The sequence below is a fragment of the Drosophila teissieri genome, chromosome 3R (genome assembly GCF_016746235.2).
Source record: "Drosophila teissieri strain GT53w chromosome 3R, Prin_Dtei_1.1, whole genome shotgun sequence".
NCBI classification, from domain to species: Eukaryota; Metazoa; Arthropoda; class Insecta; order Diptera; family Drosophilidae; genus Drosophila; species Drosophila teissieri.
The window spans coordinates 17409064-17421490 of record NC_053032.1 but is presented as its reverse complement, the minus strand read 5'-3'; the positions used below and the strand labels follow the sequence as shown (position 1 = coordinate 17421490).

At 44.4% G+C, this 12427-nt stretch overlaps 3 protein-coding genes across 4 annotated transcripts; 1 reads left to right on the top strand and 2 right to left on the bottom strand.

Moving 5' to 3' along the window:
• Nucleotides 1-1131: 1131 nt before the first annotated feature.
• Nucleotides 1132-4140, bottom strand: LOC122620270 (pyrokinin-1 receptor). 2 transcript variants are annotated; one of them, XM_043797655.1, is made up of 4 exons: nt 3196-4140; nt 2431-2648; nt 2091-2249; nt 1132-2003 (listed from the first exon to the last, which is right to left on the bottom strand). In XM_043797655.1, the coding sequence occupies exons 1-4, from the start codon at nt 4052-4054 to the stop codon at nt 1941-1943; spliced, it is 1299 nt and encodes a 432-aa protein (XP_043653590.1). In that variant the 5' UTR covers nt 4055-4140; the 3' UTR covers nt 1132-1940. The 2 variants fall into 2 exon arrangements, with proteins under 2 accessions (XP_043653590.1, XP_043653589.1); XM_043797654.1 differs by having other exon boundaries at nt 1132-2249; nt 3196-4138.
• Nucleotides 4141-6168: 2028 nt separating this feature from the next.
• On the bottom strand, nt 6169-10370 carry LOC122620269 (dynein regulatory complex subunit 6). Its single transcript, XM_043797653.1, has 4 exons — nt 10215-10370; nt 9198-10006; nt 7521-8830; nt 6169-7453 (listed from the first exon to the last, which is right to left on the bottom strand). Exons 2-4 carry the CDS (start codon nt 9282-9284, stop codon nt 6934-6936), a joined length of 1917 nt encoding a protein of 638 aa, XP_043653588.1. The 5' UTR covers nt 9285-10006; nt 10215-10370; the 3' UTR covers nt 6169-6933.
• Nucleotides 10371-10862: 492 nt separating this feature from the next.
• On the top strand, nt 10863-12248 carry LOC122620271 (odorant receptor 88a). Its single transcript, XM_043797656.1, has 4 exons — nt 10863-11674; nt 11734-11923; nt 11986-12141; nt 12201-12248. Exons 1-4 carry the CDS (start codon nt 10863-10865, stop codon nt 12246-12248), a joined length of 1206 nt encoding a protein of 401 aa, XP_043653591.1.
• The last annotated feature ends 179 nt before the right edge of the window (nt 12249-12427 follow it).

Genomic DNA, 12427 nt, shown 5'->3' with positions numbered 1-12427 from the left:
TTTAAAAAAAGTTTGAACGGGCGCAACAAAACAAGGTCCACTCTAGCGTCGCTTTGCTTTGCTTCTTTGCTGCTGCGCTGATTAATTTCCCCCACTGCAGTCAACGCCACCTGTTGGCAGCTTGACTCACTAAAAAGTGTGGGAGGTCGCTTCCGTCTCCTATTGACTCTCTTTCTTTTGTTGCTGTGTGTGTGTGGCTTCCTTCCTTGTGCGAACGTGCTTGTCTATTGGTGTGTGTGACTGGGTGTTTGTCTAAACTTGTGGCACATTAAACGCTGTTTTGTGTGGCTTTACCTATCCCATGTATTGTTTAAGTATACCCTGTAAAATTAGCAGGCTGACCCGTCTGAACTTTTTATACAGATTTTTAACAATAATGTAATATTTGTATAATATTTAAAAATCGTAGCCCTTAAAATTCGAAAGGTATTTTTGTCTTTTTCTACAATTTGGTGATTTAAATTCACTTTATTACGGGGTATTCAAAGTGCGGTTAGTAATTTACCTCTGCAATTTACCATTTTTTCTGCTTTACTTTCCTGCTGCTTTTTCTCGCCCGATTTGCTCGTAAATCACAAACTTCATAATTTCTACGTCACTTTGCGGCCATGTGTGTGTGAGTGTGTGTGTGGGTGTGTACGTGGCCTTTGCTCCTCGTGCCGGTTGTATTGAGCCAATTCTTTTTTGGCTTTACGTGACGTTGGCAGAACAAATCGTTTTTGTTTTAGCCATCTGACTTGTTTGCTCCTTTATGGCCCGCTGCGCTTTGGACTTTGACGCATTTGCGTCGCTTTAATGCGGGTCTTGTTCCTCATCGTGGCCAATACCACTCCTACTTGCACTTTTTGTGAATTTGGCTGGCGTTTCCATTTGGCTGATTGCATTTTCATAACAATTTCGAGGATTACTAATGCGCCGCGCGTCCCTGCATTTGCATGACCTTGAACCAGTCGCCACCTCATTAGAATTTCATTTGTAGTCAGCAAGGCGCAGACGACAGGGCCACAATCGATAAAAACCCAAATGTATTTTATGTCCAAATTACATTTTTACTAGAGTGAATCCATAGAAAGATGCGGAAAATAAGCGGGCGCGGAATATGCTAAGCTTTATTTGCAGCCATGGGAATAATCTTAATACAGCAAATTCATCCTTTAAGGTATCTCTAGGATATTTACACAACACATATACTATGTTCTGTGCTTCTGATTAGTAAGCGAACTTTGTCCGTCATTTGATTTGAGTTGAAAGCTAAATCTTTGAAATCTTATTCCTAAAGGTGGTTCAATATAATATAGAGAATAAACCAAGATTTTATATCATTTTCTTAATTATACACTTTAAAAGCACATCTGTCTTACACTTTGGTATGTATGTGAAACATTTGGGTAACTAAAATATATATCTAGGCAATTTAAATATAATTTAAAAGAACAAGTTATTACATTTCAATGGATTAGCTTTTTGTTTTTAAATTACGTTCCTATATTTAAGTGGTGGGCGTTCACTAGTGATTGATTTATGCTTACCATTATCGATAATGTTATTAGGTTTATAAACGCCTCAGGCTTGTTTAAGAGTAAATCCCCCAGCTCTGACTAAAGTTTAATTTTAAGAGCGCCAGTATGCTGAATAGTATGAGTCAAAAGATCGAATATTCTTAGACTGAGTAATTCTGAATACTTGAAAGACTAGTTTAGGACTTTTTCCAGCCGATATCCGCAGCTGAATGAATGAAAAACCTAATGCTCAAGGGAGAGAGTGCGCTCGACTGCGATTAACTTTTAATTGCGAAATGCAAAAGAATGCAAATGCAGTTGAAACAAAACGCTTTGGTAGCAGCAATAGCAACAATAGCAATAGACGACAAATAACTGGCTTAAACAGAATTCAAATAAATTAGCATCAGGAAGCCGCACGAGAGAGTCAGTTCGAGTTTATCAGTTGACTTGGGCACTGATCATGGCGTACTGAGGGGCCACTGGCGGTTTGTTCGTCGGATTCTGGATGTGGAGTACATACATATATATAGAGAGAGAGAGGGAGCCAGTTAATATCGGAACTATCCACTGATTATAGGGGGCACTTGCTTGCATTATCGACTGTGACTGCTTCGGCTGCTCCGCCGACTCAATGGAGAAGCGCTGCGTTTGACTGGAATTGGTTAGTGCCCTCCGCAGGCGGCGCGATTCGATGTTGTTTCGCGAGTTCAGCGAACCTTTGGACACCTTCTTGCCAAACAGCACGGCCTGGAAGGATGGATAATCAGTAGGGTATCTCATAGTCGAGGTATTCGATAATAGCGCTGTTTCTTAAAAATAGCATATTAATAGCATCTAAAAGTCGTTTTATATCCTAGGAACTTAAAGCAAATCAATTTGAGATAAAAGATTTTATATTACTATACACCTTGACCGCTGTTTTACCCACCTTGAAGGCCTCTCGGAACTTGTGGCTCATGATGTTATACAAGAGCGGGTTGATGCAGGTGGACAAGTAGTAGAGGACTCCGGAGACGTAGGTCATCACCGTGTAGACAAACTCGTGCTGATCCCGCAGTTTGGCCCCCCGTGCAGGGGCGTAGATGGCAATCAGTCGCTGGGCGTGGAAGGGGGCCCAGCACAGGAAGAAGCACACCACAACGGCCACTAAAGGGGGGCGGGAAAACACAGTGACGTGGGGATGAAAATGGAATGGCAATGGCAGTGGAAATGGTAATGGAAATGGGGAAGACGCAGCGAGAGGCAGAGATAAAGAGTCGACGATTATATTTTTTGGTAATCGCAATTGTCATCATAAATGGAGAGTGCCAAAATGACAAGCGCAGTAAATTGGCTGCAGACGGGTTGATTAGCCCAGCTTAGGCCATATGGTCAAACAGTTGGCATACACTCAGCAAAAGTTGAAGTAGGGCTTCTAAAATGGTGCCACATTATAAATAATAAACAAAAATATGAAACGAATTTCGAGTATGTAAGACTTAACTTAGTTTTGTTGACAAACCTAAACCATTTTAAATCTGGAATCTTAAATTTTATGTTACTCAAAATCTCGTACCAATTTAATCATCTTATTACTATTAATTAATGATTACTTAGCGGCTAAAAAAACTCTCATTTAATTTGGGGCTCTCGCATTTCTGACGGCATTTTTCCCCAGTGTACTCCAGCTATTCGTGAATCGTTCTATAATTACCTAGCATCCTGAGTACTCGCCGGGTGCCATAGTGATTGAGCCGACCTCTCACCGAGCTGAGTTGAGCCCCCGAGCCGCCCATCAATCCCGCTGTCCCTCCTCCGCTGCCTCCTCCATTGAGACTCATGGCGGTAGCGGATCCGGCATAGCGATAGAGGATCGTATCACTGGGCACACTCTTCAGCTGCTGCCGCCGGGCAGCCGAGGCGGGACCCTCCACCAGGGTCGACCTGTACAGGTGCACACCGATCAGCAGGTACAACACCAGGATAATGGACATCGGAGCCAGGAAGAAGATGAACGTGGACAGCTGGAACGAGTGCTTCACTATAACCCGCACAATGCCGCATTGCTCCACTCCCGAATAGTGCTCGATTCCGAATTGGGCAGCCTGCGGAATGGCCGTAACTATGGCCATGATCCAAACCAGGACGATGATCCGAATGGCGCGACTGAGCTTACTCATGGCCTGGCCGAGAAACGGATGGCAAATGGCAATATACCGCTCCACCGTGAAGGCCGTAATCGTTAGCACCGTGGCATTCGCCGATGTCTCCGCCAACAGACCGCGTCCGATGCAGATGTACTCGCCAAACACGTACGGGTACTTGGACCAGATGTAGGACACCTCCTGCGGAACGCCCGACAGCAGGAGCAGGAAGTCCGAGATGGCCAGCGAGAAGAGGTAGTAGTTCGTGGCCGTGTGCATCGAACGGTTCTTCTTAATCACAATGCACGTACTTATGTTGCCCACCACACCAGTGATGAAAATCAGGGAGTAGACCACCGTTACGGGTATCACGATGGCCAGCGGATCGCGAGGCGGGCCAAGATCGAGGCTCACATTGCCAGCGGACATGGCGCCGGCTGCCTGGAATTTTTCCTCTTTTGTTTTCACAAAATTTCCACTAACAGCGCTAAATTCCACTGCCGTTTAACTGCTGCGGCTGCGGCTGCGGCTGCGACTGGATGTCCCCTCAACTATGCTAATTATAATAATTTATTGGAGGCGACCGGGCGGAGGAGGGAATGGACTCGAGGTCTGGACTCGCGCTTCGCAATGCTAGATACTCGATTCTAAGATTCAGATACTCGACTGGCACGCAAACGCACCAAATTACCGACGAGGTCGAGATCCGTATAACGTATACCGTATACCGTACACCGTATTCCGTATTACCGGCCGCTGTTCTAGGGGGCCCGACTTCTCCTCAATAAGTTAAGTTATCGAGTTATTCGAATTCTGATTCCCGAGAGCAGCTGCAACCGCACTCCAGCGCGCTCCAAACTTATCTGATAAGCCGCAGCGACATTTCATTCAGATTTCTATCTGTATCTGAAAGCCAGCGACGAAGCGTCGCTGTTTTTCCCTCACATGTACGCGGAAGGTGAGCGACATGGCTGTAATGACCGTGCGTCCAGCGAACGTGCCGGCTCAATTAAATCTTAAAAAGCGAAGATATCTTGATGGGACCAGCCCATGTTAGCGGCTAAGCACAATGGATTCGAATACAACGCAATTTTTGGGTAATTAAAATGGCTAACTATCAAAAACTTGTAAAAATGTTTGTTTTGGCCCATTTATAAAACACTTTGTTGGGAATTTTGACTCTGCGATGCATATAATCTTAAATAAACCTCGATAATGTAAACAACAATCTTGGAATTAAAATGGAAAACAAGATGCAATAATACTAGAGATGCAATCGTGAACGACGGCAACCGTGCGTATGAGTGATGTCGAGCAAGCTTGAACTTACTTGGTTGCTTTTAGGAATATCTTTGCTTATTGCGAAGGTAAGCTCGATTATATTCTACTGGATAGTAATAATACTTGATACAGGAATATAATAGTTTATACTAACTAGGAAACTAACTAGGGAATTCATTATTTTGGGATGCACACATTTTAAGAGACAGACCTTCCCCAATGCCAACTTACTGGCACTGTCATCCAGAATTTCGCGCACCTTCCAGTCTTATTTACGGATCCGTCTCGGGCCGCATTCGTGTGTGTATTTTGGCAACAATATTTCATAGTGTCTATGGAGCAGCAACGTTGGCTCGGGACATTAGCCACTGTGCGCCAACAACAACACAACGGGCCATGGCAGAGCCACTAACTTGGCCGAAAGCGCCTCGCGATTCTCAAGACAGTTCGGGCTTTTTAGCTGCTTCACGCCGTCGACGAGTGACATTTTCTATGGCCACATAATATTTTCATTCATTTGTTTCGTTTCGTTTCGTCTCGTTTAGCACCGGCAAACGCTAAGTGTGCCGACCCCCGCACCTATCTATGGGCAGATATAGCCGCCCCCTGCCCAGTTATCGGCCAAAACCCGGCACACGCCTCTTGATGGGTGTCAAAGTGCGTGCAATGCCGCTGGAATTTGGCACGAGTCGAATGGTTTTTCCCACTCGAAAAGCTTTCCGTGTGCAGCGGGGAGCTGCAGAGCTTTCCACCCACTCCCTCAATCCATGTGGGGGAAATGAAAAGCGGGCGAAGCGCTAGGAAAAGCCCATCAATCAACGTCGGAAGGTGATTTGGGTGAAGGATGAAAGCTTATGTGCTGCACCGCCACGGAAATGGTGAACTACAAAGTTAGGTAGGGCACCACCGGCACTATATTTAATCAAAAAGTAGTATTGCCACTAGAGAAAAACAATTTCACGTTTTGACATTCAAGTATTTAGTATTTATTAATTTTCTTCAAAAGAAGCTGAATATCCTTTATACGTAGCACACATCTTATGTCGAACCCTCTACCTTCGTTTCGATTAGCTTATAACACACGCAAACATTTATTAAATGTTCAAAGTTGATTAAGTAAAGTAAAATTCTTCAAAAGAATATATATTCCAAAAGTTCCGTTCTTGCTTATCGGGAGAGTCTTGCTTCCTTCCCATATACCAAAATCCAACGATTTCTTTTAAAACTTTTCTGAAAACTGTTCTTAGATCTACAAGTATGAATTAAAATTAAAAATATATCGTGTATTGGTTGGTTAGATTTGAACATCCACTTATTCTAACAGCCTCTTTTCGCAACTCGTTCCTTGAAAGTGTTTATCAACCGCGTATACTTATGCTATGTAAGATATAAAAATTGTAGACACACTCTGATTAATATATTGACTGGAACAACACTCAAAGTATTATTTGTAGAAGTATTGTTTCGTTGATTAACCCGATTAATAGGTATACGAGTATAGAAATGCAAGCTCTTTGGGCTTCTAATATGGCCTCAGATTACGTATGAGTAAAGTTTAGGATAAGTCTTTACTTGCTGGTATTGCTCGATTCTTTCAAAATCTGATGACCGTAGTATAAAGTTTAAAGATACCTATTGATGGCATTGGCTTGGGGTCTCAAGATAGTTTCAAAATAAATCGTTAATCGAAATGTTAAGTTGGTTTTGGGTGGGATAAATACTTGTACTTTCGTATTTGGCTTCTGTTGTGGCTGATCTTAACATAGTAATCGGATGGGTCTTTAAAAAATCTAAGTATCACCTCTAAAGTTTTTTCCCAAAGTTTTCAGGGTCTAACATAATTTCCTTAGGGATAAATCAATGTACGTTTGACGCTCAGCTGCCTCTTAATCTAAACGTCACCCGAGCGACTAAACTACGATCTCGATTATCTCGGTCTCATCGTCGTCGAACTCGTCATCGTCGTGACTCCCCCAATCGTTGTGATGGGGAGTGTTGCGTCTCCGTCAGTGGATGTACCTCTCCTGCTATAGAAGCACCTGCTTCATTTGTGGCCTCTGCGACTCCAGAATGCGCTGGGCCTGCTCGTGATCCATGCCGTCAATGGAGCAGGCGATCAGCTCGACTAGATTGTGTCCATGTGCCAGGATGTGGTGGATCGATTGTAGAGTCAACTTGGCGCAGTTGCTTAGGTTGAGAATTCTCAAGCGCTTCAGATGGCTTACAATATTCAGTACAGTCTCATCATCCACTGCCAAGCAACTGGACACGCAAAGTGCCTCCAGCGAGGGACAGTTCTGGGTCACTGCCTCGAATCCCTCCGAAGTGAGTCGGCTGCAGTAGCCCAGGGAAAGGGCTCGCAGCTCTGGCATTTTCAGGCCAACTTTTAAAGAACTATCCGTGACATTGCGACAGCCCCTAAGGTTAAGTTCCTTCAATCCGCGGAGTCGACTTATGGGATACGGAGTCTCTCCATATCCCATCAGGCCCTGATCCGTAATCTTCACACAGTAATCGATGTTGAGATTTCGCAGTCTTGTTTGGTATCTGTCAATAAATGAGTGTATATTTGTGTTGCTCAAATCAAGATTATTGTATAACTTAGAGTACTCACTGGCAAATGGTGGCCATTGTGCGATCCGTCACCGCTTGGCGGCAGTTATCCAAACTGAGGCGTCGAAGATTGGGCAGTCGCTCCAACAGCTGGCACATGGAGCTCTCGTCCAAGAATATGGTCTCCTCCAGGTGCAGCTCCTGCAGGCTGTAGTTGATATCGCCGGCCAGCCCTTGAAGCAAACCCATTCCAGTCAGCTCTCTGCAGTAGGCCATGGTCAATGCCTCCAAGCGACCACTCAGCTGGCGCAGTGCATCAATGCAATTGGCGTTGAGTTGGACACAAAACATGAGGTCCAGCACCTTCAAAGTGCTCTGCCACTTGCCAGCTATATAGAGCAGCAGTTCGTTGGTGAGCGATAGCATTCCGGTCAAGTCCAGTTGCCGGATTGGTGCTGACTCCGGAACGGCTCTAAGGACGGCTTCCAACAGGACCAGATGACAGTTTCCGGAAAGCTTGAGAGTGCGCAGATTGTGCATGTTTTCGAAGGCTTGGCACCACTCACGTGTATCGATGCCCGGCGAGCAGCTAAAGAACAAGTCCACGCACACCAAGGTGTCTGCATGATCCTGTAGGACATCCAATAGAGCGTTTTCGTTGTTCCGCCGGAACTCGAATTGCAGGTGCCGCAGTTGCACCTTGTTCTCCGTCCGTCGCAGCTGCAACAACATGAGCAACTTAAGCGACGAGTCCAAGCTCACGCCATCGCATTCGAATCCCACCAGGTGGGCAAACTGCTTCATGTCTAGGCCATCCACCGCCTTTAGATGCTGGTCATCCATGGAACTGGTCGTGGCAATGGTCAGAACCTTCAAGTTTGGCAACTTGCCATCCAGATTACGGAAAACAGGAGCATGGCGCACTTGCAGATGCTTCACCTCGTGGCCCACAAGACGTAGAAAGTTCTCCAACTGGCGGCACTGGCGTAGATTCCGCAGTTCAATCCGCTCGAAGCTCAAGTAGCAGTTTCCGCCCTTCGCATGCTTGTGGAGCGCCTCCAGGTTGTGCTGCGTCACTATCACCTTGCCCTTCTCCATGAATCGGCGACGATGAACCAGATCGCGGCACCGCCAGGACACCATGCGCAACTGCTGCAGGTCGTTGTACGAGAGGTACGACATGATCTCCAGCCACATCTCGTTGGGCAGCAGTTCGATGGCAGCTTTGGGGTGACCCTCCTTACCCTTATCCTTATCCTTTTCCTTATCCGCGTCCAATTTCTCCGGGGTTGGCGGCGGTGTCGGTGGCGCCGCAATGGAACGGGCAAGGGCCAGCAGGGGATTCATGTTCAACTCCATTCTGTTGGGAGCCTGTGAAGGGAAAACACAAATATATTATTGGGATCTTGTGAAGTTATATTTACAATATATAATATATTATATATTACGGAGTTAGACGGAATATACCTCGTTCATATTAAAGGTACTTTTCTGACAATATTCCTGGAAATGGCTAAGTAGCGGAAAACGTTTCAGTTATCATTAGCATTTTCCCTTAACCATGGCAATAACCTATAGGTTTTCTCTTGTGATCCTCCCCCGTGAGGGTTCGATGCACCTGACCACCTGTTCTCGGGCCGTCAGCGTTTGGTTGCCAAGGTTAAGTGCGTTTTTCCACCTTCCAATTTCTCCTCTCAGCCAACCCTTCCGAATTTTCCGAAATGTGTACACAACTCACCTGAGCGTAGCTGCAGCTCAGCCTCTCGAAAAGCCTCTTTTCACGGCGCTGACTCGGTTTTCCACTCGTTATCAGACTATTCCCCATGCAGCAACTCAATTAAATCTCAAACTTCTGTTCGCTGAAGTCACTGAATTATTTGAGTATTTTCTTTCAGAGTTTTGGTAACAACCTTGTCATGGATTGTCGAAAATGTTATTAATTGCTTACATATGTATTGGGAACTTGTTTTAGCATAATTTGTGCTGTCTATACGTGATTCTTTGGTTTTGTAATTGCGTTTATTTTGTAATTATTTCAAACTTTAAGCAGTTTACTATTGAAACTCTCTTGTATTTAACGCCTGTAAACACATTTCATCGCTATTTCGCACAATTTTTCCCGTTGTTTTCCTATTTTTCAAGTTGTGCTATGCGTTGCAGAACTGCGTTCTTCCTTTATTTTTCTTCCTTTACTTTTTGAGCGGTTGCACGATTGAAGTTTCTTGGCTTTAGCTGCCCACTAACACTCTGGATAATTGTGAATATAATTAACAAATTTTCAATTATTTTCAGCGATTTTCTTCTCCAATTCGACAGCAACCTGCTGCCGCCGCTGGTCGCGTTACAAAATCCAAATGCGAACGGAAAACAAACTTCTCACAGCTGTGTATCTGTAAATGACGAAAACCGCTCGTCCAGGGCCGCAGATACATTTCCAGATACTTTTCACATACAGATACAGATACAAACACGCATGCTCTCTCGGTTTCATTTCTCTCGCCCTTTCTCTCTCTCGATTTGTTTATGTTTGCCGCAGTTTGTGACCCACTTAAGGAAAAAAACAAAAAAAACTATAGATAAGGGGCGGCCTTGATTTTGGTGGGGATCGAGAGGGGAGGTTAAGGCATTTAAACAATAAGATTGCTCAAGAGCGGAGAGCGTTAAGTGTTTGCGTAAACTCACCCCCGTTTTGAGCAGTGCAGGCCTCACACAAAATTATGAAATGCACCAGGGGCACTCACTACGCACCACTTACCGTTAAATTTTAAGTACAGTTAAGCCTCCGCAACGCGAACGGAAGCCTTACATTGCATTCATCTAAGGCGAACGTTGAAATATAACGGTTTTTAATACATATAATATTATATTTTATAGATTCTCTAAACAAAATCTCTTTATATGGTTTATCTATTTTATGCAAATAGGGTCTTGAAATGAGTTCGATGAGTTTAAAATCTGCAATTAAATCAACACTAGCTAAGCAATTAACGCAAGTAGCAATTATTGTTAGCAAAAGCAGAACCTATAATTCTGACAAGATGGTGAGAAAATGAAGCAATTATAAAATAATACTAGATCGCAACAGTGAAATTTATATCAGTCTTTATTTATTTTTAAGTGTAGACTGACTTTATAAAGTACAATTTTATTTTATTTAAGGCATAGGTAAATAATAAAAATGTTGTATTGAAAATAAATTTTCTGCAGACGTTTTCTTTAAGATACTTCCTTCTAAGTAGATATTTGCCTGTAGCTAATTTACTGCGATCATGAAACGTGCAATTAGAATCCTGCAATCCGGCAGGACCTTAACAATTAGACTCGTAATTATCCAGGATTATTTGCCATATATAAGAAGTCCTGACACTAGAAACCATACAGAAAAGTGTGATTTGTCCAAGCCATGAAGACCACGGAAATCAAAAAACCCTATCGAATGGAGGAGTTCCTGCGCCCGCAGTGGTTCCAGAAGGTGGCTCAGATGGTGCACTTCCAGTGGCGGAGGAGTCCGGTGGACAACAGCATGGTGAACGCATCCATGGTGCCCTTCTGCTTTGCGGCGCTACTCAATGCCTTGTTCTTCAGCTGCAATGGCTGGGACATCTTAGGACACCTTTGGCTGGGACGTCCTCTCAACCAGAATCCGCCCGTGCTCAGCATCACCATTTACTTCTCGATCAGGGGACTGATGCTATTCCTGAAACGGAAGGAAATCGTGGAGTTTGTTAACGACTTGGATCGGGAGTGCCCGCGGGACTTGGCCAGCCAGTTGGACATGCAAATGGATGAGACGTACCGAAACTTTTGGCAGCGCTATCGCTTTATCCGTATCTACTCCCATGTGGGTGGTCCGATGTTCTGCGTAGTGCCATTGGCCCTGTTCTTTCTGACCCACGAGGGTAAGGACACTCCTGTCGCCCAGCACGAGCAGCTCCTGGGAGGATGGCTGCCATTCGGTGTGCGTAAGAACCCGAAGTTTTACTTCTTGGTCTGGTTATTCGACGTGACGTGCACCACTTGCGGCGTCTCCTTTTTCCTCACCTTCGACAACCTGTTCAATGTGATGCAGGGGCATTTGGTCATGCATTTGAGCCACCTTGCCCGCCAGTTTTCGGCCCTCGATCCTCGCCAGAGTTTGACCGACGAGGGCCGATTCTTTGCGGACCTTAGGTCACTAGTTCAGAGGCAGCAGCTTCTTAACGGATTGTGTTGCAAGTAAATAATGTAAATAATTCATTTATGTTGTTATGATTACATATTTACTGATACCGAAGATACAACGACATCTTTAAGGTGGCCTTCCTGGTGAGCAACTTCATAGGCGCTGGTTCCCTCTGCTTCTACCTCTTTATGCTGTCGGAGACATCGGATGTTCTCATCATCGCCCAGTACATTTTACCCACTTTGGTCCTGGTCGGCTTCACATTTGAGATCTGTCTACGGGGAACCCAGCTGGAGGAGGCGGTGAGGCATTTTGGATGGCTCCACAGTAAAACCTCAAATACTGAATCCCTATAAATTTACAGTCGGAGGGGTTGGAATCGTCCTTGCGAAACCAGGAATGGTATTTGGGTAGTCAGCGGTACAGGAAGTTCTATTTGCTCTGGACGCAGTATTGCCAGCGGACACAGAAACTGGGCGCCTTTGGGCTTATTCAAGTGAATATGGTGCACTTCACTGAAGTAAGTCAACATAAAAAGAGAATCTAAATATATTGGATGGTACAAGTTTCGAATTACAGATCATGCAGCTGGCCTACAGACTCTTTACTTTCCTCAAATCTCACTAGAAGAAATTACCACTCATTTAACTGTAGAATGCCTTTATTTAAGTTTTAATTAGTTATTCAAAAACACTTTTGACAAATGAAATACGCTTCATTGTTGTAAAACTAGACTTATATATACCAAGTTAAGGGATACACTTTGAAAAAAAATATATATTTGATTTTGAGAAAGTAACCTATGT